At 34.7% G+C, this 25,006-nt stretch overlaps 1 protein-coding gene across 1 annotated transcript; it reads right to left on the bottom strand.

Moving 5' to 3' along the window:
- On the bottom strand, positions 1-23,925 carry mRpS25 (mitochondrial ribosomal protein S25). The gene is made up of 4 exons (XM_081744480.1): positions 23,636-23,925; positions 15,039-15,145; positions 9,282-9,369; positions 1-244 (listed from the first exon to the last, which is right to left on the bottom strand). The coding sequence occupies exons 1-4, from the start codon at positions 23,776-23,778 to the stop codon at positions 70-72; spliced, it is 513 nt and encodes a 170-aa protein (XP_081600606.1). The 5' UTR covers positions 23,779-23,925; the 3' UTR covers positions 1-69.
- Positions 23,926-25,006: the final 1,081 nt, after the last annotated feature.

Raw genomic sequence — 25,006 nt, 5'->3', positions numbered from 1 at the left:
AACATCATAGTACCTACAACTACCACTTAACACTATTATATTTCAAATCATTATGTGAATGTTTAAAATTTATGTATCTTTTGCATCTTTGTATTTTCCTCTCATACTATAAGGCAATGGAACTATGCTGGGACAAGGGACTTGGCCAGGTATTTCGCAGATGCAATGCCTATCGCATCCATAACCGAAATTAGCTGGGTTGTCCTTCTTCTCTTGTGCTACAGCTTCAGCTGCAAGGGTTTCACTGAAAAATACAAAAGGATATTTTATTTATAATAATAATAATAATAATAATAATAATAATAATAATAAATACAATATTCAATATTTATAGTGTATACGACACGCTTTTACGCTTTTTTACTTTTAAGATAGGACTTAAAGACGGGCATATCTTACAAAATGAAGGTAGAAATTGTTGTCCCCTCCCCTCTTTCTTTTTTTTTTTTTTTTTTTTTTTTTTTTTTTTTTTTTTTTAAGTCTTGTAGATACTCTTTTGCCGTCCTAATTAACGATTTTCCGGAACCATTATTTCTATTCTACCTAATAATCTTAACTATCTAAAGCCTATGATTTAAGTAACGAGGAGATTTAACGCCGCAAACCGAACGCAAATGCCACATATTTTCCAACTGGTCTACGTGCCCGCTCATCTTACGGTTCACTATACATTCAGCAGCGTAGCGTATAAGAGAGAGAGAGAAAAAAAAAAAAAAATTTACGTGCTTTTAAATGCAAGTATTCGTATTTAATGCTCACATATAGATACAGACACGTAGGGTATCAGCCATGGAATGAAGCAGTTGATTAATTGATTGGAGGCAAACTTCTCGAAAATGTTTTGTCTGATATGCTACGTGCTTGAATGGATAATAAAAGAGTCTAGGGGAAGGATTTTGGGAAAACTTTCGACGAAGGTGTAGTCAAATGTATTGTTTGATGGTTCATGTGTTCTGGGATAGATGAATAGGGAACCTGAGCGCTGCAGGGATATCAGTGATTGTAGATGGGAAATCAAAAAAGAAATTAAACTTTTCACCAATGTCGACGACTGGATAGAGGGTGCATTTAAAGATGTAAATTATAGTAGATTGAAAGAATAGCAACTACGAATGGTAGATAGTGTATGTACAATATTGAAAGGACGAACTGGTATCGCGTATCAAACAGGTTTTACATCTGGGTTTCTCGCATTTCTTCGCTGCAGGCGTGGGGTATTTCAATTGACCGATTTTCGTAATGAGAGTGTGGAGGATTGGAGACAGGGTTTGAATAAACCCGGGCTTTTTTGAAAAAGCCCAACCCACCTGGGCCCATATGGTTTTTTTCGGGTATTTTCGGGTTTAATCGGGTTTTTTCGAAATATTTCAATGTCTTTGGGGTAAAAGTGTTAAAATGTGATTTATATTTCAAGATTGTCATTGTCACAACTTGCAACAATTTTCTACTTACTGCTGTTTTGAAAAAATGGCCGCCATTTTCAAATTTTACATTCGATCGCCGAGAAAATCTATACAGCACATTTAACATATTTCGTGCTTCCACCGTCAAAATTTCAATTTAAAAGACTGAAAATTGCGCTTCGTAGCATGGATACTTGCTGTTTTGAAAAAATGGCCGCCATTTTGATATTTTACGTTGGTATGCCGCCAAAGTCTATACAGGAAATTTAGTGTGTCTCGTGCTTGTATTCTGAAAATTTTAACTTCAAAGGCCGAAAGTTGTACACTGTAGTGTGTGTGGTAGAGGCAGACAAACGAGTTGAGTTGATTTTGTGTTTAACGTCCCTTTCAGCAGCGAGGCTATATGAGACGGGACCTTCTGATTAACGTGGAATCCGAACCACATGAGCTCCCTCCGGGAAGCAAACCCGGGTACCACGCCGAAGACGCGTACACTAACCGCATAGCCATGAAGTTGCTCGGCAGACAAACGAACAAATGTAGATCAAGTCATCCAGAAGCCTGACTGACGTTCGCCAAATATGAATACCAAAAGGGGTCTATTAATTTAAAACAAAGATACAATTCATGTTGTATGAAATAAATAAATATTTTAAAATGTCTTATATGAAATCAACATCCTCCAGCGTAAATAAACCTGCCATATTTTCTCCATGAGAATACGGGACACCTCAGATCCCCCCATTCTCAAGTTTCCAACACAATGCAATGAACTATAGTCTGGTTATGGACAAAAGTATAATAGGCCGCGGTGGCTTAGTGGTAGAGCGTTCACCTCTAGTGCATGGGGTTCCTAGTTCGATCCCAGCTCGCGCCAAGTGAGCTTTGTGGTGGACAAACACCTTGTGCGTGGATTTTCTTGGGATTCTCGTTTCCTTCCACTTTCTTCATTCCGTCATTTTATTCATTTCTCATCATCAACGTCACCTTAAGCATAGCAGGCATAACCGTGAGACTAAAACTAAAAGATTTCATTTTATTTATTTTTTTTTTCAATAATATAATAGGCGAAAGTTCACTAAGCAGCAGCTGCTTTCCTCTGTTTGTACCCTGCAATTAATTGTATAGACTGAAGATGCCTAAAAACTTAAGATGTGCTATAAAAATGCTTTACAGGAAAACAATATGCAGATTATTTAAATCAGTGGTACAATCTACTTTCAATATTTTTCGCGCGTTGAGCAATATTTATATGGCTTATCTACCAAAATTACGTTCGTCAGTTTAATCTGATGAAAAGCAGATTTTTCTTCTTGTGTCGTGTGTAATTGTCAGGATCAGATTTACATTTTTCTAAGACCTGGACCAAAGCACAATTCTGTGCCCCTAGCCTCTGAAAAAGATTATAATTCTTGTTAACTTATCTAATGTGTTGCTGAAGAAAAGGTTAGTCATCTTCCCTGTGTTTGTAAATGTAGAAACACTCAAAGCCATCTTTTTTATGTTCCGGAGAGTATCCGAGTTTCCATCAAATGCAATGGAAAAAGTAGCATAGCAAATTTCGCTCGCTATCAAGTTGAACAGGGTGGTGTTATAACTTCCTCGAAACTGTTACATGCAACAGCGTACTGTTCATTCACTAATTACAGGATTCCCAGCCAATGTCGGAATTTGTTTTTCACTTTTCGAATAAGCTGATATTGATAGCAGAAATGGAACGGAGTTAAAATACGGGACATTTCCTTGTCCCGACTAAATTTACGGGGACGTGGGACACTCGGGCCCAAAAACGGGACATTCCTTTCTTTTACGGGACGCATAGCAGGCTTAAGCGTAAAATAAATAGTTTTATTGTTGAAGTATTCATTTCCGATCCTTCTGCGTTTAATTCGGGAATTTCCCGAGCACTTCTTTCACGGCGTGTAGATCACAACTTCCACTAGTACGGAAATTTGAACTCAGCACTTGAAATAGTAACCGTTACATAGTCTTCGGAACCCCGAGCATTAAGCTTCTTAAATTTGACAAGAATTTTTATGCTATTGCTGGTGTTGATTCTACAGAATGCTTATTTGAAAAGTAGTAACTAATGACTGAACTAAACTACTGTTGTTGGAAAATCAAATTTTAGTTGAAGAACCTCGTATTTTACATCAAAGGTAAGAAATTATATTAATAGTTTTACTAATGTATTTACATATGTACTATTAGTACCGGCACCTATGACCTTAAACTCGTCAAGCGTATGAGTGATAATGTTCCTCGGTGTCGCCAAGTCGACGAGCATACTATTCACGGAAAATATTTTTTAAAGTACAAAATTGCTTATTTTACTTCAAATAGGCTATAAGCATAATCCATACATTAATTTGTTCTATAACTATCTCAAGCTAAGGTGTTTTTTTTTTTTTTTTTTTTTTTTTTAATTCATTTAGTGCATTCAGAACTTTATAAAGGTCTTATGTTGAATGTTGTTGTATACCTTAACGTGAAAGCCTCTAATTCGCCCAAGGAAAGTCTAAAATCTGATAAAAATCACTTACAATGTGATCACCTTAGTTGTATCAATAATATACTAACAAATAGGTCAAAAACCCAGGTGGGTTTTAAAGTGGGTTTTTTCAGGCGGGTCCAACCCGAAAAAACCCACTGGGTTTTTTCGGGCTGGGCCCACTTGGGCAAACCCTGATTGGAGAGGATTTAAGAATGTAAATTACATCCTTAAATACATTCACTGTCCAGTTTTTTACCTTGGGGAAACTTTCATTCGTCTATAGACTCGTATCAAGAATTACATATCCTCTAGCAACGTTCACATTCACCATCAGTTCAGAACACACAAACGATCACACAACAGTACATTTTATCATACCTTCCGCATCAAGGTTTTTAAAATCTTTCTCTTATACTGGTACATTTTCTCGAAAATAGACGGGCTGTAATATCCTGACTCATTACACCCACTCCGTTTCCTACTTTTTATCTTTGCCATTATTATTATTATTATTATTATTATTATTATTATTATTATTATTATTATTATTATTATTATTAGGGGAAGGCATTGTACCTGTGAACAGTTTTAGAGTTTTCGAATTTTGGTGCTAATATTCAGCACTTTTCTCCCAATTTTTGTCGTATATTTGAAGTGTCATCTCTTTGCTACCAAATAGGATGATTTTTAAAAGTGTTACATAATTACAGTAGCTTTTATAGGATATAATAAGAACATATCCGTTTTGTTCACAGGTACATTATGGTCATGTACCATTGAACAGACCCTCTTGTACCTTTGAATAAAGTGATAATTACAACGTCTCCGTGGCAATAATATAAAAAGAAGCCACAAATTTTACTAGTTATAAATTGCAATAAAAGGTTTAGCTATAAAAAGTTCCCCAGAATTGAAATTTTATTAATTAGATTTAAAATTGAAGAGAAGTTCTAACATAAACTTGTGAACAATAATGTTGAGCATATATAACATAACCTTTAAGCGAATATTTAGAAACTACTTAAAATCAGATTAATAACTTCATATCCTAACCTAACCTATATAAAATATATAAATTGTTTTAACTACTTACATTGTGTAGCTTTAAACAGTATTATTTATCGTTCAAAGGTACACGATGCAGTAATGTTCATAGGTACAAGAGGGTCACCATTACGAGAAAAAGTTCTCCACTAGCTTAAATATTGAACAGAAGTTAAAACTAAAAATATTACTGTATTCATCAATGATTCTACCCCAAGTCTGGACAAATAAATATCACAAGTCGCGAAAACCGAAGAGCAAAAAACTCAAAAGATAACTACAAAAAATCTTCGTTTTGAGGGTGAAAAAATTAAAAGGATTATTACTCGGCACAATACTCATTCAATAACAGCCAAACGCATTTGTAGTGCTTTTTTCATTTACTCTTTCAAACGAATTTTAATCACTGCACCTAGACAGCTCTGAATTCGAGAAAAGCACAAGTGTTCAAAGGTACATTGTTTCAAAGGTACAACGCCTTCCCCTATTATTATTACTTCATTCTGTTTTATTTATTATTATTTCATATTATTTATTTATTATTTTTTAAACCTCTTCATTCATTTTTATTTTTCAATCCTTTCCCCCTATAAATACAATCTTATCTTCATGTATTATTCTTTCGCTATCCTGTACTCCTATTGATCTACTAGCAGCTCCATTAGTTTTATCTTTCTCCATTACACTCCATCTACTTGGAGTTTAGTAACATATCACGTTACTTTGCATTTCAACATGATGTACACTTGGATGTTTTGCAAGCTTTCTCTGGCTTACAATTTTCTTTCCTTTTTTCCTCCCTATCAGATGAAGTTTTCTAGCGAAGGGGCATACTGTGTATTTTGTGATGTTACGATTACATTTCACGATTATATTGTGAAATGTTATTTAAATGTATGTTATTTAAATATCTTGATTACCTACAAAAAGCTATAGTATATTCTTTGTTTTTTGTTCCTTCCACTTACGATGATAGACGAAAGTAAGATCCAATCCTAGGAAAGATTGGGAATATTCATACCGTCTTATCCCTCTAAGTAGGACACATCAAATAGCCCATAACTGATAATAAACATGCTGTATTTGTGTGCGAACGGAGGTAAACCAGCAAGAAATGAGATAAAACAGAGTTGAGACATTATCCTTTTCTATATTTTTCGAGTTACAGCACTCATCCTCATTTGCTAGTTAATTTTCCTGGGCTCTAGAAAAATGCTTCAAATACATCAAGAAAAGAAACGGCATTCATCAATAAATCCGTCGGGGTAAAATACTAAATGTGTCGAAATTATAGTATATGAATGGTGCCGATATATTCCCACATTTCTAAAAAGAGATATAAAAATCACTGTTCGCTATCCGCTTACTGTATACAGCACCCAGCAGATGAGGCGGTAATCAATACCAACACCACCTGTATTTTGAAACAAGTTACTCTTAATGTGCAAATTCTCAGCTGTTTTCCCTTGAGTTCTTTGACCTTCCGAAAGCAGAAAAGATCATCTAACAAATGAAACATCACGCATATTGTTGGATGTCCAATTTAATATATTTCAGGTGCCCAACATACAATGGTGCGTTTTTTAGCAGCATTGAAACATACGGCCAACTATGAAGTTAGGCATGTGGCTAACTAACTTATTACCGAGTAATAAGTTGAACACGTCTGAGGCAAGTTAACAGATTTCACTGCGTATAGGACGAGTTTTTAACTTGGGATTGCAAAGTATCTCGAAATATAAGCATCGGACGAAAAATGTCCGAAATGAAAAGTTAATATTTTGGACGCAGAAATTCACCTGTAATATAATTAGATCGCCCCACTTTCCCTGGGGATGGAATGGGAGGCAACTTTGAAACTTAAATAGGGACCTCCATTTTTTATTGCAGATTCGGATTTTACAAGTAAAAATAAGTAAATTTTATTTTAAACTGTTTCCGATTTGTGATAGATGTGATCAGTGAAAACTAGTTTCATTAGGTTTCTCTACTTTGGGGCCCCCGCATGCATTCTGCGATAAATAGTTCATTGTCTTAAACAATTTCTCGACTCATGGAGGTGGGTGAAAGATAGCTCAGCATCTGATATAAAACAAAACATTTTAGATGTGTCGTATGCGGTAGTGCGAATATTAGGTGCAGCGTGCAGTGATAATTGTAGCTGGCTACCAAGCATTTATTGGTTGCATCTCTCCGTGATTCACGCCCACGGTACCTTAGATGTTATCAGACTCATGTTTTTTTTTTTTTTTTTTTTTTTTAAATTATTATTTGAAACTCATTTAACTAATTGAGAAAGACGTTAATCTAATTATTGAAGAGGTTTGTTTATCAGTGGCTTCAATCGTTTATTTTGTATTATTTTTGAAATGTATTTTATTTCCCATTTTATTTATTTATTTACGAACATGATTCCAGATACAGCTGAAGGCCACTTTACAATGGAATATCTAACAAATCTAAGAAATAATAATAATAATAATAATAATAATAATAATAATAATAATAATAATAATAATAATAATAATAATAATAATAATAATAATAATAATAATATTTAATAATAACAAGAAAGGTTGACAATAGCTTACTAAAATTTATGCATTACGATGACTTTTTTCTTACATTAAGGTCCTTAACACGTATACGAAGTTTGTCAGTTTATTTTCGGAATATTCTGTATATATATAAACATTTCTCCTTATTTCTTACCATTTCTGCTGCGACACATGTCAACAGACAAGACAGAAAGAATCGTTTCATAAGACTTCTCATATTCATGCAGAGGACTGTTTGGAAATTAATAAATAATAATATTAATGTACTGTACATTGTATTTTTTTAAAAAACATCATATCCTCAACAAGTGTTAGTTTAATAAAATTCAAAAAGTGGAAAAATGCACGACTGGACCAAGAATCGAATTCGGGTCTCTCCTGACCATCAATTTACTCCTGAAATATCACACTAGTATATAATTACTCTTTAGGCCTAACCGATAGTTCCCAATTTCCTCTAAGCTTGCCTATTGTTTATTTCTTGACTTCTTTATATTTTTATCCCCAATTATAATAAACTTTTCACTCTGAACGTAAGTAGTAACAATACCACTACACTTTGAAGTAACAGTTTCAATCCATACTTTTTAATCAATGTAATACAGGACTTAACTCTATATATGACTGGACAGGAACATAGTACATAATTGTTAAACGTTGCTTAGCCACTGGCTGGTAATTCAAATGTGCTGTATCGACTGGAATCCACAATACCTATAATGAGGAGCTTCTTGGACACCCTATTTCGCAGCAAGATCGCTTTGGTTACTACTAGGTATTTAAATATTCCTTCAACTACTTTCGGCTATATACAGAGTGTTCCAGTACAAATGAGAAGTAAGGCAGCAGTTGATTTCTTAAGGCCAACAGATGAAATATTTTCCTGAGAAGTAGAGAGGAAAAGTTGATAATTTTACCGCTACGAGGCTCTGACGCACCAAAACATGAGTGGGGTAAGGAAGGTTTCTGAGGATGACTAAAATAAATGTATCAATGCAGAATGTACCGGGACAACGATTCCCCTTAGCTAGTGCATCCGGTCACTATGCGATCGAACCGCGTGTACTGCCAGCAAGCCTTACTGATGACGTACAGCCTCCTCTTGGACAATGTTCTCCTTACGTTGCTGGACGATATTTCATTTGAAAGGAGGAGGAACATGTGCTATGCACGATGGGGTCCTTCTCATTTCTGTAAAGAGGTACGTGCAGTCCAGGATGTGAACTTTCGCAACAAGTGGATTCGACGGTCTGGCCTAGTTCGTGGCCATTCCGCTTACCTACTTGAACTCCTTCGATTCATATGTGTAAGGACATATGAAATTCATTGGGTACGAGACACCAGTCCCACACCTGCCTACTTTACACGAACGTATTCAAGCTGTATGCACACTATATCCTGTTTTGGCTTGTCCGTAAAACATTTTACAGCTCGTGTCTGTGCTTGTCTCCAGGCCAATGGTTAACACTTCGAACATTTCTTGTAGTGATACTTTGATGTGTTTCATTAAATGGTATTAATATCTCCCTTATTGTCCATTTTCTGAGACATCTAGTAAACTAACTATTTTTCACCTATACATTTCAGGAACATATTCCTCTATCAGCCTCAAGGAATAACCTCCTACTTACATCCCACTTATTCTTGGACACTCTGTATATAAAGTACAAAAACAAACAAACAAATAAAAAAATAGTCTCTAGAGAGCAATTGGCATGAACACGGCAAAAATAAATGAATAAATCAGTATATAAATAAAAGAATGAAGGATTCAATACTTACTCTGTCTTACAAATAACCTTTTTCAAATGCTGGAGAATCTCTTCTTTTGTTTTGCCATCAATATCCACTAACATCTGCTCTCCATTATCTAAAATATAAATTAACGAGATCAGTTTATAAACTAATGTAATATATATTACTTACATAGTTAGATACTGCAATGCTACAGAGAAACAGAACGAAGGATTTAAAATAATAATAGTCTTATTACGTAAAGGCAGAAATCACAGTCATAAATTATATTGATACTGTGTACAGAACAAAACTAACATGATACTGAAACTGCATGTTTCATAGTGCGGGAGATTTCTTTCTATTGTTCTTTAGTACCCTGCAGTCGAAACTCCGATAGGAAATTCAGAGACCATGATCTTGACCAAAGGCAATTTTCACATTAAATTGTATTGAGAGTATGGTTTGGGAAGATTTCGTAATAAACGATATTTCATATTAAATAGATAGTCTGCATTATATGTAAGTGAAATATGAGTACATATGTGTATAGCAGGTCATGGTGAGACAATTTACCTGCAAATATTTACCTGCAGATATTATAGGCACCAGGCTCTACGCCAGGAAAAAATATTTGTCAAAAACTCATACATAATAATTATTTATTGGTTTATATACTATTTTGTTATTTATAAACTACATATAGTCTTCTTTATTCTAAAACTTTTGATGAAACCACCCGAAGTTGGAGAAATATCGAGCAAAACAATCGAGTAGTAATATTTACTTTCTTCGGCAATTTAAAAATAGGTAAATATTTTGTAATTTTAATGGCTCCCATCACCTCATAAAGGTTAAAAGCTAGACTTGCATTGGCTTTTCTAATGTCTGTGCTTTTGTTCGCTTATATGTACATAATGCCCTGAATTTTGCGAACGATAGGAATTATTAACAAATAGACTTTAGATTCGGAATCAGAGTTCTCGATTTATTTAGTGACTATTAAGGTACGCGTTGCTCCTTGGGGGCTGTTTATCGAAACCCAACACTTATTCTAGGTTATAGATTCTGAGCACAGTACTCTTAGTAATCTATATATAAAAATTCATTTATAAATATATGTATATAGACATTTCACACTTGACTATTTTCTAAATATTTAAACGTTCCTCACGCATCATTAAGTTATTTTGTATTAGTCTCTTAACATTACAATAGGGAATAAACCATTGCAATAAAAGTTTCCCAAATTAGCTGACGTTCGTACAATTACAGTCATGAAAGACAACTTTGCAATAAGAATTAGATACAGCGAAACAATAAATAAACTCAAAATGTAATCACCTTACTCTTAATTTTCGTTCAGGCTGTTCAAAAAATCATGTTAAATGTCGTCGAATTTTTTGCTGACAACTGACGTTATTATTCAGACGTAAATAAGAAGAAAGATTTAAGTGGGGTAGGATGTATGCCAACTAATTACACAGAAAAAAAAAAAAAAAAAAAAACACACACACACTGAAAATATTTACACCAGCAAACACTAAACTTCTTGAGGCTTTACAGCATGCACATTTTAAATCCCTGTACGAAAAAGGTCTTAATATCTCTCTTTCTATGAATGATAATTTTTTTTTAATTATTTACACTTTATCGATGTTGTGCTTGGTATATGTGAAGTCCTTTGAAAGACCTAATCAACTTGTGTTTGGCATCACAAATATGTTCTTTCAAACTAAACTGTGTATGTGTCTTTCTTTCCGTCATGCCTATATACCTATCTTGGCATGTGCACGAGATCTCATAGATATTTGCGGAATCCATGGAAGTAACGAAGAAACTTCTATAACGTGTTAAATTTTCACTACGTTCTTTAGAGGTTTTGATGCCATGTTTTAGAGATAACGACAGAATAACTGATATTAACTTTCTATTGAACACTGGAAAAAAATGTTTACACGGTTGATAGTTTAAATGGTTATATAAGGCTGAAACATCGCTCAAAACGGACAGTAATAAAACCAAAGGTAATACCAAGAAATGGATATGTATGCCTTTATTTCTCCGGTTCAAATTTACTACAAAAGGTTTTTAGCAAGCATAATTTCATAAAGGTAACCAAGAAAGTTCTGTCGCTTTTTCACCCAACACCTTCGAACATCAATATGTCACCTAAGATGTACTTGGAAGATTAAAAATAGCCCCCATTAGCATCGACAACCTTCTGCCAACGTTCTGGAAGGCCATGGCTTCCATCGCGGTAGAACTTGATGGCCCGTGAAGCGAAGTAAGTATCAAGTAAATTTTGCACCTCTACTAGGGATCTGAACTGGCGTCCTCTAAGGTGATTGTCCAAGGAATGGAACAGGTGATAATCGGACGGTGCAATGTCCAAGGAGTACGGCGGATGCAATAGTGTTTTCCATGTAAGGCGTAGAATGATGTCCCGGGTCATCCCAGCCACGTGAAGCTTAGCGTTGTCCTGTAACAGGATGACCCCTTTGCGATTCAGAAGTGCTGGCTCCAGAGTTTTGAGTTTTACTTGAACAAGACTCAACTGCTGACGGTACACAGTTGCATTGATGCTCTGACCAGCTGGTAGTAGTTCCCGATGCACGATGCCGAGAGCAGTCCACCAAACACACAGGAGGATCTTCTTCTGGTGAAGGTGGTTTCGGCTGTTTTGGAACCGGTTCATGGGATGCTAACCAATGATGACGGCGCCGTGGAGCTTCGTATACCTCAACTGGAGCTTCGTATACCCACACCAACAACTGACCTTCGCCTTATCTCCATTCGCATTCAACTCACGGTGTGAGGGCCAATGGAACATAGACTCCTCAAAAAGCCACAGAACTTTCTTAGTTATCTTTATAACATAGCATCAGTACCTCAAAGAAAAAGAGAAAGCTTGACTCGTTGTAAAAATTACTTCACTAATCTGCTGGAGAGCTCTCTTATGGCTTTGTGAATAGCGTATGCGCCTTTGGCACGTTAGAGATCCAGCCGATTATCGGCAGAAGCTCATGTGGTACGGATTCCAGTTAAGCTGTAGGTCCAAGTCTCATATAGTCTCGCTGCTGAAAGGGACGATAAACTGAAATAAACAAAAATAAATAATAATTCGCTGGATTGCACACATTTCCATGAAGTTTCATATACATGCCAAGACACACACACAGATATGACGAAAAGGAATACACACAACACATACCCTGGACTGAAAGAACATAAATGTGATACCATACACAATGATTTCCCAATATTGGGCCCTTACCTATATTCAAGCAACTAAAAGATACAAAGTACAACATTGATAAAATGAAAGTGATAAACATAAAAAAGAAACCATCATTCATAAAAAGATAAGTAACGTTCAACATGATTTTTCTGAACAATATGTAAAAGAATAATAAAGAAAGGCAAAGTGTGTATCTTTTATGAGGTTCCTCTTCAAGGTCTCACCTTGTAACAGAATGAAATAGTATTGGAAATACTGACGCTAAAAACAGGAAGATTTAAAAGAGACTTCGTCCCTTTACAGAGTAAATAAAAGCCGAATTTATATTTTTCCTACAAAATTGATTTGTTCAAGATTAGTTGATTTGGAGGTTAACTTCCCTCATCCCTCATGACAGACAATATTTGAGACATAGGTATATAGATTAACGTGGGATAAGAAACATAAAAGCTTCCATGAAATTGAAACTCAAGTCTTCCGCAACGAAAGCACGTACGTTAACCACATATAGCTGCAAGGAAGCTTGATTAGTGTAAGCGTGTAATGTCGTTTTAAGTAAGCACTTATACAACGTACACGCAAAAGGCAAATTGATGGTTTCGTGTTAGATTGGTTTATTTGGGAGAACTAAACCTACCTTAGTACCCGAGACAGTTACATCAGATAATTTTGTTCTTGTTTATAAACTTGGACACTTCTTAATAAAAGTTCACTCTGAATGATTCCTTTGTCGCTTGTAATGGTTTCAGTACAAATACTTTCTTGTAATTCACTGGTAATATTATTTTCTTGAATTTCGAATTATCGTTTAAGGAACTCTTAAAGAGAGAACTGAAGACATTTAAATATGCGATGGAACTACCTCAATTTTCTTAGATAGTGGATTGACACAATACCAGCCTTAAAAGTGTTAATATATATATATATAAATAGTTTTCGGAACACGCGGGACTTTTCTCTTTTAGCTAGCAGAAAATATGTTCGTCTGCCGAAGGGTTGAAATACAGAGAAAAATGAACTTATAAAGAAAATAAGTAGTATTGGGTACTAAGGTAGGTTTAGTTTTTATATGAAATGTACATTACAGTATCTATTAGTAACTGTATGGTTTATTTGGAGTAACGTCCCTTTCCAGCAGCGAAGGTGAGACATGAACTACAGTTTAACGAGAGGTATGAATGAACAGGATATTCAATAATACTTTATATTCTAATTCATGAATAATCTTTGTACTTGGAAGCTATCGGCTTGAGGATAAAACCAGAAACAGAAGAAACAAACTCACCATGGAAATACAAAAGGAACGGAGTCACTAGGAAAGAGCAATACAGACACATATGGTGCTAATATTGGTGCGATTTACTCGTCAAGTGGCGGTGAGGCTTGCTGTGAAATGGCGACGTCAAATTATATCTTCAGTTCTTTGAACAATGACGGTTGTCAACTGATGTTGATGTTTTCTTATTGTGCTACTACTCTATATACATTTTAATCACAGTCTTCCACTCATTTTTTACCAATCCTCTTCTATGTTGAGTTTTCGTAGTTTTAAAATAATACACAATATTTCAAACAATAGTTTGTGTGTTTTATTTATTTATTTTTTAAAATTCTTTCATCTACAAGATTGTATTCCTTTAAAATGCTTTGAAAAACCTGAAATCAGATGTTCTGTTTTTGAATCACTAAGATGTTCATTAACACGAACTTCTAAATTCTTTTCTGGGGTTCGACTCCCGGTGGGAGCTCATGTGGTTCGAATCCCACGTTAAGCTCTAAGTTTATATCTCATATAGCTCGGTGTTACAACGGATGCTAACATGCAAATCAACCAACCATATTTAAATTTCTTTAATTTTAGCCCTAACTCTCTTGGCAACTATACCGTGTACATTTTATCTCATGGATTCCTGATTCTTTATTGTAATCCATGAAACAGCTCTTAAATTTCATAATATTATTGTCCAAAGTTTATGTGGAGTTAATGTTACGCACAGGGCTGGATAAAGGGGAAGCATAGGGGGGTTATAGCTCTAGGCTTTCAGATGGACAGGGGCCTCCATTCTCATCAAAATCTCAACTGGCTATCTAAAAAGAATCATGAAGATACAATCATCATAAAATAAAATATGACCAAAAATATGACACATATTCCCTGAACTTTCCTACTATACTTTCACAGAAATGTATTACGTGAAGTCAACAGGGGCCACATTTTTTTTTTTTTTTTTTTTTTTTGCCCTGGGCCTCCCGATGGGTTAATCCAACCATGGTATGCATAAACCGTACCTAGAAAAACTTTATTCAATACAGTTTCAATATGAGGAATACAGCACCTAACATAAATTTGCTGAGAGTTGATGGAAGTTTATTGTGTAAGAAACAGTCATGATTTCCATACATACAAAAATAATAATATAATGTAATAAAAAAAAAAGTATAAACTAACCTTTGATATTATCCAGAAATCAGTTTATTTTTTTAAAAAAATTAAGAAATAACGAAGTTTAAATTATTGTGTTTATTTTATTTTAAGAGTGCAAAAAATAAGAGAACTAACTTACCAAAGTAACATCTTATGAAAGGCGAGGGAGTTAAATTCTTAAACGTGATCACTTGGACATTTGGATTCTTGTATTGAATTTGCGGCAAGTACCAAAACACAAAATCCCTGAAAAAAAAGAAACAGATGTATCAGCCACTGTTTACCCTCAATTTACATAGTTTGGAATAACCAAGTTGAGGAAAATTCTTCCCTTGCCCTTATTCTGTAAACAATAAAACCAAGCAAAACTCTTAAGTATATTTCCATATACGTGCTTCGACACAAACAAAGGCTTCACACTCTCACGTTCATATACTTATGTTTTTATATATAGTTAGTACTTTTATATCTTTTATTTTGCTGGTAGGAGTTTTCACTTAGATATAGACCTTCACGAAATAATAATATATATAGGTACATGTCTCAAGATTGAAATGAATTTTCGTTCAGTGTGGAATACGGGAGTTGTAAATAAAATATTCGAAGACACAGTATAACGAATATATTAAACTCACATGCAATATTTCATTACAACCCTTTGATGTGATCCTGTATCTTTTACCAAATGTATGGGAACCACTGGACATTGTCAGCTAAATATAACTGGTACGAAATTTCCTTTAAGATGATTTGAGAGAAAGAAAAAAAAAGAAGAAAAAAAAACAACTATATTACGAGAAATTGAGAAAGCAAGCTAATTTTTTTTATATTATCAGTATTCACCCGTATATTTGCCTCCTTTTGACAGATTTATTATGAATTATTATTTGGATATATTTCAAGGAACATTTGTTCCTTGGGCAGAAATGATTTGTGAATTTACATACTTTTTTCTCTTATTCCTTCATATATCAATTGTTCTACACTCGCACCCACATTCAGCAGGGGATGATAATAAAAGATGGTGTTATGCCCCGGCGTGGAATAAAGGTAAAACGTGTGACTGGCAAATAGGCGATTTGTATTCCAACCCCACTTTTTTTTTAATTTTTTTTTAAACGATACGAAACGTTATTTCAAGGTGAATGTGAACGGGAACAATTAAACGAAGTGGGAATAACGTGCAGAAACAAATAGAAAAAAGCACACTCTCAATACCACGTAAATACCTCAACGGGTTTAATTTGTGCTACAAATTGGCATACGGTTGTAAATATTATCATAAACACACAAACAAGTTACATACATATGCATGATATGCGCTTTCACCAGCTAGTACGATCACCTCGATTCCCGATGTTAGTATACTAGGACATAGTTATCCCTATTCTACAGCGAGCATTGACAATCTGTTTCTGTTAAGACACTTGTGTTGCCATGGGTCTTGCAGTATTGCCACATCGTCATACTTTTACCGGGCACTACCTCCGACTCAAGGCCCGGGAAGTTTTTTTTTTTTTATTTTTTATTTTAAAGCAGTGCTTCAACTGAGTGGGGACGTGAGTTTTAGAACACCCCGTGTATCAGCAATATTCTCTACAGATTGGAATTTGATGAAATTTAAGAAGTGAAACAAGACAGACTGGTAAGCAGCTCAGTTCCACTTTATCCAGCCCCCCAAGAATAGGTACAATTTCATTCATTAGCCTTTTATTCACGCTGGTAGTAGAAATCAAATGTTTCCAGTTTCATCGTTGACTGCCATTGAACAAAACGGTAATGAATAGCGACAACCTCACCTTTTTTAAAAATCCATTCAGCGTTGCAAGAAAACATATCATCTCCACCCATAACACTATACTAAAGCAAGAAATAGTAAAGTAAAACCGGTAAGAGATATTGAGTTTTTTTCTTCTTTTTTTTGAATTGATTTAACTTCCCAAGAAAGGACTACATTTTCTCCATTAATCCTCTATTCAGTCTGGAAGTCGTAGAAAACAACAGTTTTCAGTTTTAAAACATTAATCACCCTTAGAACATAAACGATAATAGATAGTGACAAGCGCTTGTTTGGAACTAATTCAATTTGTCAAGGAAACATACCACATCCACCATAACACTACTAAAACAGAAAGTGGTACAAATTTACTAATACTTTTGGCTCCAATATACTCTCCATAATGGAAAATAAATAAATAAATAAAAATAAAAAAGATATATAGAGAAATGGTTTTCTGGAATCTATTCAGCATCCTAGTAATTCGCTTCATCTCCTTCATTAACCCTTTATTCAAACCGAAAGTGGTAGAAATAAAACTTTCTGGTTTCAACGTTGATTATGTTACAACAAAAACGGTAGGAAACAGAGTTGGCTGGTTTAAAACAAGGTGGTTTATACCAGCTGGTTTTTTCAAAAAAACCAACTGGTTTAAACCAAAAAACAAAAGAACGGAAAATGCTTTAAATCGTGTAAACTTCATGGTGATGTTTCCACATATCAAACCATCCGCATTACGTTTATCTACTTTTCACCTTTTAATCAAGGGGCCCCGTGTTCAATTCTCGGTCGAACCACAACCCATCTTTCAAGTGTAAAGCAAGTGGCGATTCGAGGTGTCCCTTTAAGCGAAAGTCTTCTCCTTGATAACCTTGGTATTTCATTAGAATGTTAAGCATAAACATACGAAACGAAACCAAGTTATATATTTCTACTTGCCTGAATGCCTGTTGTTTTATAAAGAAGGCAAGGTTGCTTAAATATATTGATAGAAATTGGCAAAATTTATCAACTGCCTACGTAGTTTCCAACATCAGCTTGGATTTGACTTTAATTTTATCGAATGATATCTACATACCAAATTTGTAATTTAATACCTCAGTTTTAGCGTAGTGATTATGATGCGTTGACCTTAAAATTTTACATACAAATACATTTAAAGTAATAACAGGATTTTCCCAATGGCTAACGCGGGAGTTTCCCGATTTATATATAATTCTGTATAATGTTTTTACTTGTGTAGCTGTTTATCTTTTTGTCCTTCTGATATGACTCTTGAAAATTATATTAACAAGTAGGCCTATGTAAAGATCAGTATAACGTATTTTTATCAGGAGTCCTTCGTGAGTGAGTCGGCAATCGCATTTGTGACCAATTAGTCCCCGTTTCGTGTCCAAATGGACAATTTCTCTTGGATGTAAGCTGAGAAGCGCTTTGGATTCCGTTTAAGCTTATGTGACCCCTTCTAGCATAACCTTGTTGTTGCATAATAACACCAAGGTGAAACAAACTAATTTTTGTCCATATTTAATATAAATACATAGAGTAAATTATTTAAACAAAACAAAAAAAAAAAAAAAAAAAAAACAAAAAAAAACTGGTTTAAACAAAAAAAAAAACACTGTTTTTTTCAATAAAAACCATGGTTTTTGCCAACCTTGGTAGGAAATAATAACAAGCGATTTTCGAAATTGATTCAGTATTACAAGAAAAGATACCATTTTCATGAGCAACAGCCTACTAGAAACGGAAATGATTTAAATAAACAAGAACTTCCGGTCTCAATACTGAATTACATAGAGCAAAAACGGTAAGACACTGAGAATTTTTTTCTTAAAAAAAAAAAAAAAAAAAAAAAAAAAAAAAAAAAAACCGCCCCAAGGGTAGCTTTCATCTTCTCTTTTAGCCCTCTATTCAATCCGGAAGTGGTAGAAATCAACCATATATGGTTCCGTCTCTTACATTATATCTCTAGTGCAGCCGAAAGTTACAGATCTGTTTCAATATTGAATTCGTATAGTTTGGAAGTCTACTGTATTTTCACAACTGTGAAACGAAACATTTGGTTTCTTACATAATCATTTCTCTTGCGCGAAATATTGAAGAACTAGATGAACATCTTCCAGTATTGTTTTTCGGTCAAGAATATATACGAGAATATATTTTCGGTCGAGAATATATACCCACAAGAAACCAGACTTTTTTTTTTAACAAAATTCTTTCAGTTTCCTTTAAAATACTCTCCAGTCTTTCTTCCCAATGTTTGAAACACCTCTAGAAATCTTCAACTTTGATATCGTTAAGTGTCGTCTGCGAAGCTCTTTTTTACAGTCTTCACATTATCTAAACGGTTTCCTTTTAGTTCTTTTCTTCTCAGGAACAAGAGAAGTCGCACAGGGCTAGGTCTGACGAATACGGAGGGTGGGAAATAATATTCTACCCCTGAGGACTCAAACAGCGCTTCACAGACGAACGTTTTCTTGATCCTATGTGAACAGGTGACGAAATCGGAGAACTCCCGCCTAAGCCATTGGGAAAATCCTGTTATTACTTTAAATGTATTTGTACATAAAATTTTAAGGTCAACGTATCATAATCACTACGCTAAAACTGAGTTATTAAATTACACATTTGATATGTAGATATCATTCAATAAAATTAAAGTCAAATCCAAGCTAATGTTGGAAGCTGCGTAGGCAGTTGATAAATTTTGCCAATTTCTATCAATATATTTAAGCAACCTTGCCTTCTTTATAAAACAACAGGCATTCAGGCAAGTAGAAATATATAATTTGGTTTTGTTTCGTATGTTTAGGCTTAACATCCTTATGAAATGCCAAGGTTATCAAGGAGAAGACTTTCGCTTAAAGGGACACCCTGAATCGCTACTTGGTTTACACTTGAAAGATGGGTTGTGGTTCGACCGAGAATTGAACATGGGACCCCTTGATTAAAAGGTGAAAAGTACATAAATGTAATGCAGATGGTTTCATATGTGGAAACGTCACCATGAAGTTCACACGATTTAAAGCATTTTTCGTTTTTTTTTGTTTGTTTGTTTGGTTTAAACCAGTTATTTATTTATTTTTTTTTAAAAAAAACAGCTAATTTAAACCAAGGTTTAAACCAGCCAACCCTGTCTCCTGTATAGACGCCGCTTGAGCAACTCATTTGGGAAGGCGGGAGAACTCTCTACTACGCCTAGGAAAGGCAGCGCCCTTTCAATCTAGTTTCTTTTGGGTCCTCTCTTTGTATTAGAGTCAAAACAAGAAGGGTTTAAAATTTGGCTTAATATACATGTTTCAAGGTGCTATATTGTAAAGCTGTGCCAGATTTATTATTTTCTTACATTGACATTCGTAGCAATAGAACCCTAATTTATTATTATTATTATTGGTAAACAGGATTCGAACCCATGCTAAAATGATCACTTGTGTACAGATTCGTAATGTTAACCATTATACAGCAAAGACATCTTTAATCTTTCTCCAGCTTAGAGGTCTGGACGGGCTCGGGCCGTAAATTTTTAAATACACAACCATATTTCTCGGTCATTTTTGGGCCTGACTTTGTAAATATACTATACAACGATATTTATCGAATTGTTCTTTCTGGAGAACTTTTAAAGCACGACTGCAAAATTAAACCTCTAATGGTTGTAAATAAAAATACAATTTTGCGTTAATTATTAATTTTCTATAATTTGAGCTTATTTCGGGCTCATTTAATTATCACAAGGGCTTGGGCCTAAAGGATAAAACATATTTCGGACTCGGGTCGGGCCGCACATTATAAGTTCACGGGCCGGGCCGGGCTAAAAATTCCGGTTCGTGCAGACCTCTACTCCAGCTGTATATTATTGTCTTGTTGATCATGAGCCCCTACACGGATCGTATTCTACCAAATATGTCATTTAATTTTATTTTTATTTTCTCTTTCGTCTTCTTTATGACTATTTTCTATATGTCAATTATATATATCTAGTTTGGAGCGATGTCCAGATAGGCTATTTACTTTGCAAAACTACGCATCTTACTCTGCAGCACAAGGGAGGGAAAATATATCTCCTTGTAAGGGATATAGGTTCATTTTTTCAGATTCAGTCTCTGGAAGGCAGTCTAGCTTTCTGTGAAGAGAAGTGTACCAATAATATATTAAAATATATATATATTTTTAAAGTACAATATTAGCCAACTCTAACAAAAGCGTGCTTAAAATCAGAAAATAATTATAACAAAGTGCTTAAAAGCAGAAAATAGTTCATCAGTATTATCTCTAAAATTCTTTGAAGTTGTGCCAAGCTTACAACTTAATGCCTCATAAAATTACCATCGAAACTGATCTTATGTTAGGCACTACATTTTTGCCTTGGCACAGACTTCAAAATTTTTTTATAGATAATAGTAATAAATTATTTTCTACTCTTAAGCGCATTATTATTATTATTTTCTGCTTTTGACCACTTTTCTTGAAGCCAGTTTATATGGTTTTATTTTTTTTTTAATTTACCTTCTGCTTTTTAATGTGTTTTTAAAGTCAATTATTTTCCTTTTAAGTTTGATTAATTTTCTCACTTTTTAGTCACAACGGAAGTATAGTTAGATATCTAAACTAAAGATAGATCACTAATTTCCTATAAAACGTCTCATTTACGAAACATGCGTGAACAAATATATACCTATATTTTTAAATCGGTCTACAAATTACGGAATTATAGTGAATATACACAGGGCTCGTCCTTTTTGTACCTTTATCACAATTTAGACTAAAACAATGTACGGTACTCGGTTCTGAAGCCATGAAACGAATGAGGGAAGATTCTAAATGCCATCCAGTAAGTACTAACCTAACCTAGTATGAATAAATAAAAAACACAGCGCAAAAGCACGAATTTTAACCACAAAGTTCTGGGCCCCCCAAATCAAAAAAATATGCCAAATGTACTTCGAGGAACCTTCATATAAGCAGCGAAACCGTTCACCACGATACTGCATGGCCTTGGCTCGACCTAAGGACTTATTGTACCAGTTGCAAACGACTTACTATTAAGGTATCACATTTTTTCTTCATCAGTTTATTGATTAGTTGAATTTAGCTTCTAATTAGCCTTTGTGCCGCAAGCTACTTCCAAGATGTTGAGGCTTAGTTTAGGTAAAGTTAGGTTTTATTATTTCTGGGCCTACTTCCAGCACTTAATACTTCCCTTTTCGGCACCAAGTACATAAGACTTGGAACTGCGTGAACTTCCAACCATAATGAAACCTGGGTCTCTCGAGCCGAAGGCGTGTAGGCATTACTTGAGCAGACGTTTCTACCAAATTGTGACAAATGTCTTATGTTTTGAGCTTTGTATTTCTTTCAGCAGAGCATTCACTAAATAAGGAACTCCATTACTACTTGCCAGGGTTGGGAAAAACCATGGTTTTTATTGAAAAAACAAAAAAAAAAAAGGGTTTTTTTGTTTAAACCCGGTTATTTTGGTTTAAACCAGTTTTTTTTTTGGTTTAAATAATTAGCTCTATGTATTTATATCACATATGGACAGAAATAAACTGGATAAGCTTGTTTCGCCTTGGTGTTAGTATGCAACAACCGGGTTATGCTGGAAGGGGTCACATAAGCTTAAAGCGGAATAGAAATCGCTTCTCGGCTTACATCCAAGAGGAATTGTCTTGCATTTGAACTCGAAACCGGGACTAATTGGCCACAAATGCGATACGTCTGCCGACTCACTTATGAAGGACTCCTGATAAAAAATACCTTGACTGATCCTTACATATTTGTTAATATAATCGTCAAGAGTCATTAGGAGAAGGACAAAAAGATAAACAATTGTACAAGTAGAACCATTATACAGAATTACATATAGCAATTTCAAAGTACTACAGAGTACAGAAGAACTAATTTTGTCCAAGTCAGTTCACTACGACTTTTATTAGTCCAAGTTAAAGAAATATAACGACTTACTTTGCATATCAGTAAGAAAAGTAAATAAAGATACGAATTATTTGAGTCCACTTTGGCTCTGACCCATTTATACATAAATAGTTACCAAAGATTCTTGTTATTTCAATAATTGCCTCTCATGGGGTTTGTATAGCACCCCTCCCCAAAAAATACGGCATTTCGATGTATTTTATCAATAGTAAACATTATTAAAACAAAACAATGGTTTAGAATTTTCCTTTTGTTGCATAACAATAATAACGAAGTATAAAAAAAAAATCAGAAAACATCCATAAAGTTACATAAAAAAAGTTGCTTTTGTAATATAATCTCTCTGAGTAAAGAATGGGGAATTTAGTTCTGAATATAGTACGAATAATATATGGGAGTGAAACGTGATAACCCACAAATATGTGTTCATCAAGATTTTACGAATAGTTACATTTTTACGAACATTTTTCATTTTTTGGTTTAAACCAGCCAAACCTTCTACTTGCCGATTAACTTCAGGAGGGATCAGTATAAATACATAGTGGATGTATGACATAAAAACTACAATGCATAAAATACAGTATGAACCACTTGTGCTACATGGTTACTACTAAAAGGCACGAATGCCATGGAACAGAGTCAGGGCAGGAACGCAGCATGATGACCCGAGCGTTAGCGACAGGTGGAATTCGTAGGGAGCAGGCGCGTCAGCAACGGGACCATACGCATAAACATGGATAGTGGAAGAGCACAGTTACACATACAATAGTTTCACTATCACTCAAAATTTATTTCAATACTTTGCACTTACTTATTACGGCACTTACATTCACACTCTCATTCCTTCACGAAAAATGTTTCACATCGTATTTTACCTACAAATTTAGTATTTGGTAGAACCGTCTGCTCGAGTGAACCCGGAGTGTATACTGATCATACAACTTCGAGTAGTTTAAAATTTACTACTTTTGTCTTCATCGGTTTATTGTCTATAACTAAAGAAATAGTACGATTCTCCTCACCTTGCTCCATGGTGATGTTTTTGCTTTCCACTTGTATTGTAGTTTACTGAAAATATCTGTACTCGTTCTTTAAACACTAATTTACCGGCTTCTAAGTATTTTAAAGTCCTACGAATAGGTGCAGGTCCTTTCATAAAAGGCATTTTGACTCTTTCAGTATCTAACCAATGTACTACCTTCTCAATTGTATATAAGTGTTATGTTAATTAACTCAATTTATCATAAGCAATTTTCATCTGCTGTTATATCCTCACAGCTTTACACTCATACTTTTGCACCGACTTCCCAGCGGAAGTACAAAGGTTCATTCTTTCTCTCTTTCTCTCTGTTTTGATGCTCAAGGCAGGTGTCCGATGAGCAAACCAAGCGGAAATATGCCGACCTATACATGGAAGAAGTAACTTCTAAAGGATGGATACGAGAAAGAAGTGATATTTTACAATAAATGAGTCACATTAAGCCAAACACGAACATATGTCAAGACAAAACAGTCATTTTAACAATTATTATCGAAAATAGTCTCAATCCTTTGTGCTACATTTATGCTGTTTGAAATTTCGTTTGTGGTATTAACTGGAATTAATAAACGAAATAAAAATGAAATGAAATCTTTATACTTTACGTCTCATGATTATAGTGACTGGACTAAAGAAGATGGTGATGAAGAAAAATGAATAAATGATGGAATGACGAAAGTGGGAGGAAACGGAAGAACCCTGAGGAAACTCACGCACACGGTGTTTGCCACTACAAAGCTCACTTGGAGCGATCTGGGATTAAAACAAGGGGTCCATGCACAAGGGCGTCCATATTGTGGTTTCCAAGGGGGGGAGTATACATGAAATTTCAAATATAGGTTTAAATTTTCTGTAACTAATGTAAAAATTCAATTGGATTTTCGATATTCCGAAGTACGATTTCCTCTAGGGGGGCAAGCGCCCCACCTTGCCCCCCTGATGGGCGCCCTTGTCCATGCACCAGAAGTTAACGCTCTAGCATTGAGCCACAGTGGCCCGGAAACGAAATAAAGTGAAGATGCTTAGTTGATAGTCAAATGAAAATTTCCGCCAATCAAAATATCTTCAAACTAATTTTAAATTACGTTTTATCAATTATGCTACATTTGTGCTGGATTGTGCTATTGAGATTTTTCATCTTTCTTACCAATAGTCAGAATGCCATTAAAAGAAATAGTGGCTTGATAACAAGTGAAAATCGCCATTACGTATATATATATATATATATATATATATATATATATATATATATACAGTGGCGTATTTAGGGGGGGGGGGCTTCCGGGCTTAAGCCCCCCCCCCGAAATCTTACTTACTATAGTAAAGTATATGAAATATCTTGCAGAATTTTTAC

This window comes from Thermobia domestica, chromosome 2 (assembly GCF_964235325.1).
Source record: "Thermobia domestica chromosome 2, izTheDome1.hap1.1, whole genome shotgun sequence".
Taxonomy (NCBI): domain Eukaryota; kingdom Metazoa; phylum Arthropoda; class Insecta; order Zygentoma; family Lepismatidae; genus Thermobia; species Thermobia domestica.
The sequence above is the reverse complement of the archived record's forward strand: the minus strand, read 5'-3'. Positions and strand labels throughout refer to the sequence as shown.

Bases quoted from the DNA above. Each gene is read 5' to 3' on its own strand.
- mRpS25 (XM_081744480.1), bottom strand. From the start codon at position 23,778: ATGCCTTTTATGAAAGGACCTGCACCTATTCGTAGGACTTTAAAATAC. The intron at 15,146-23,635 runs GTGAGGAGAATC...CTTTTTTTTCAG, and splicing joins AAACATCACCATGGAGCAAG to GGATTTTGTGTTTTGGTACT. The intron at 245-9,281 runs GTAAGTATTGAA...TGTATTTTTCAG, and splicing joins AAGGTTATTTGTAAGACAGA to TGAAACCCTTGCAGCTGAAG.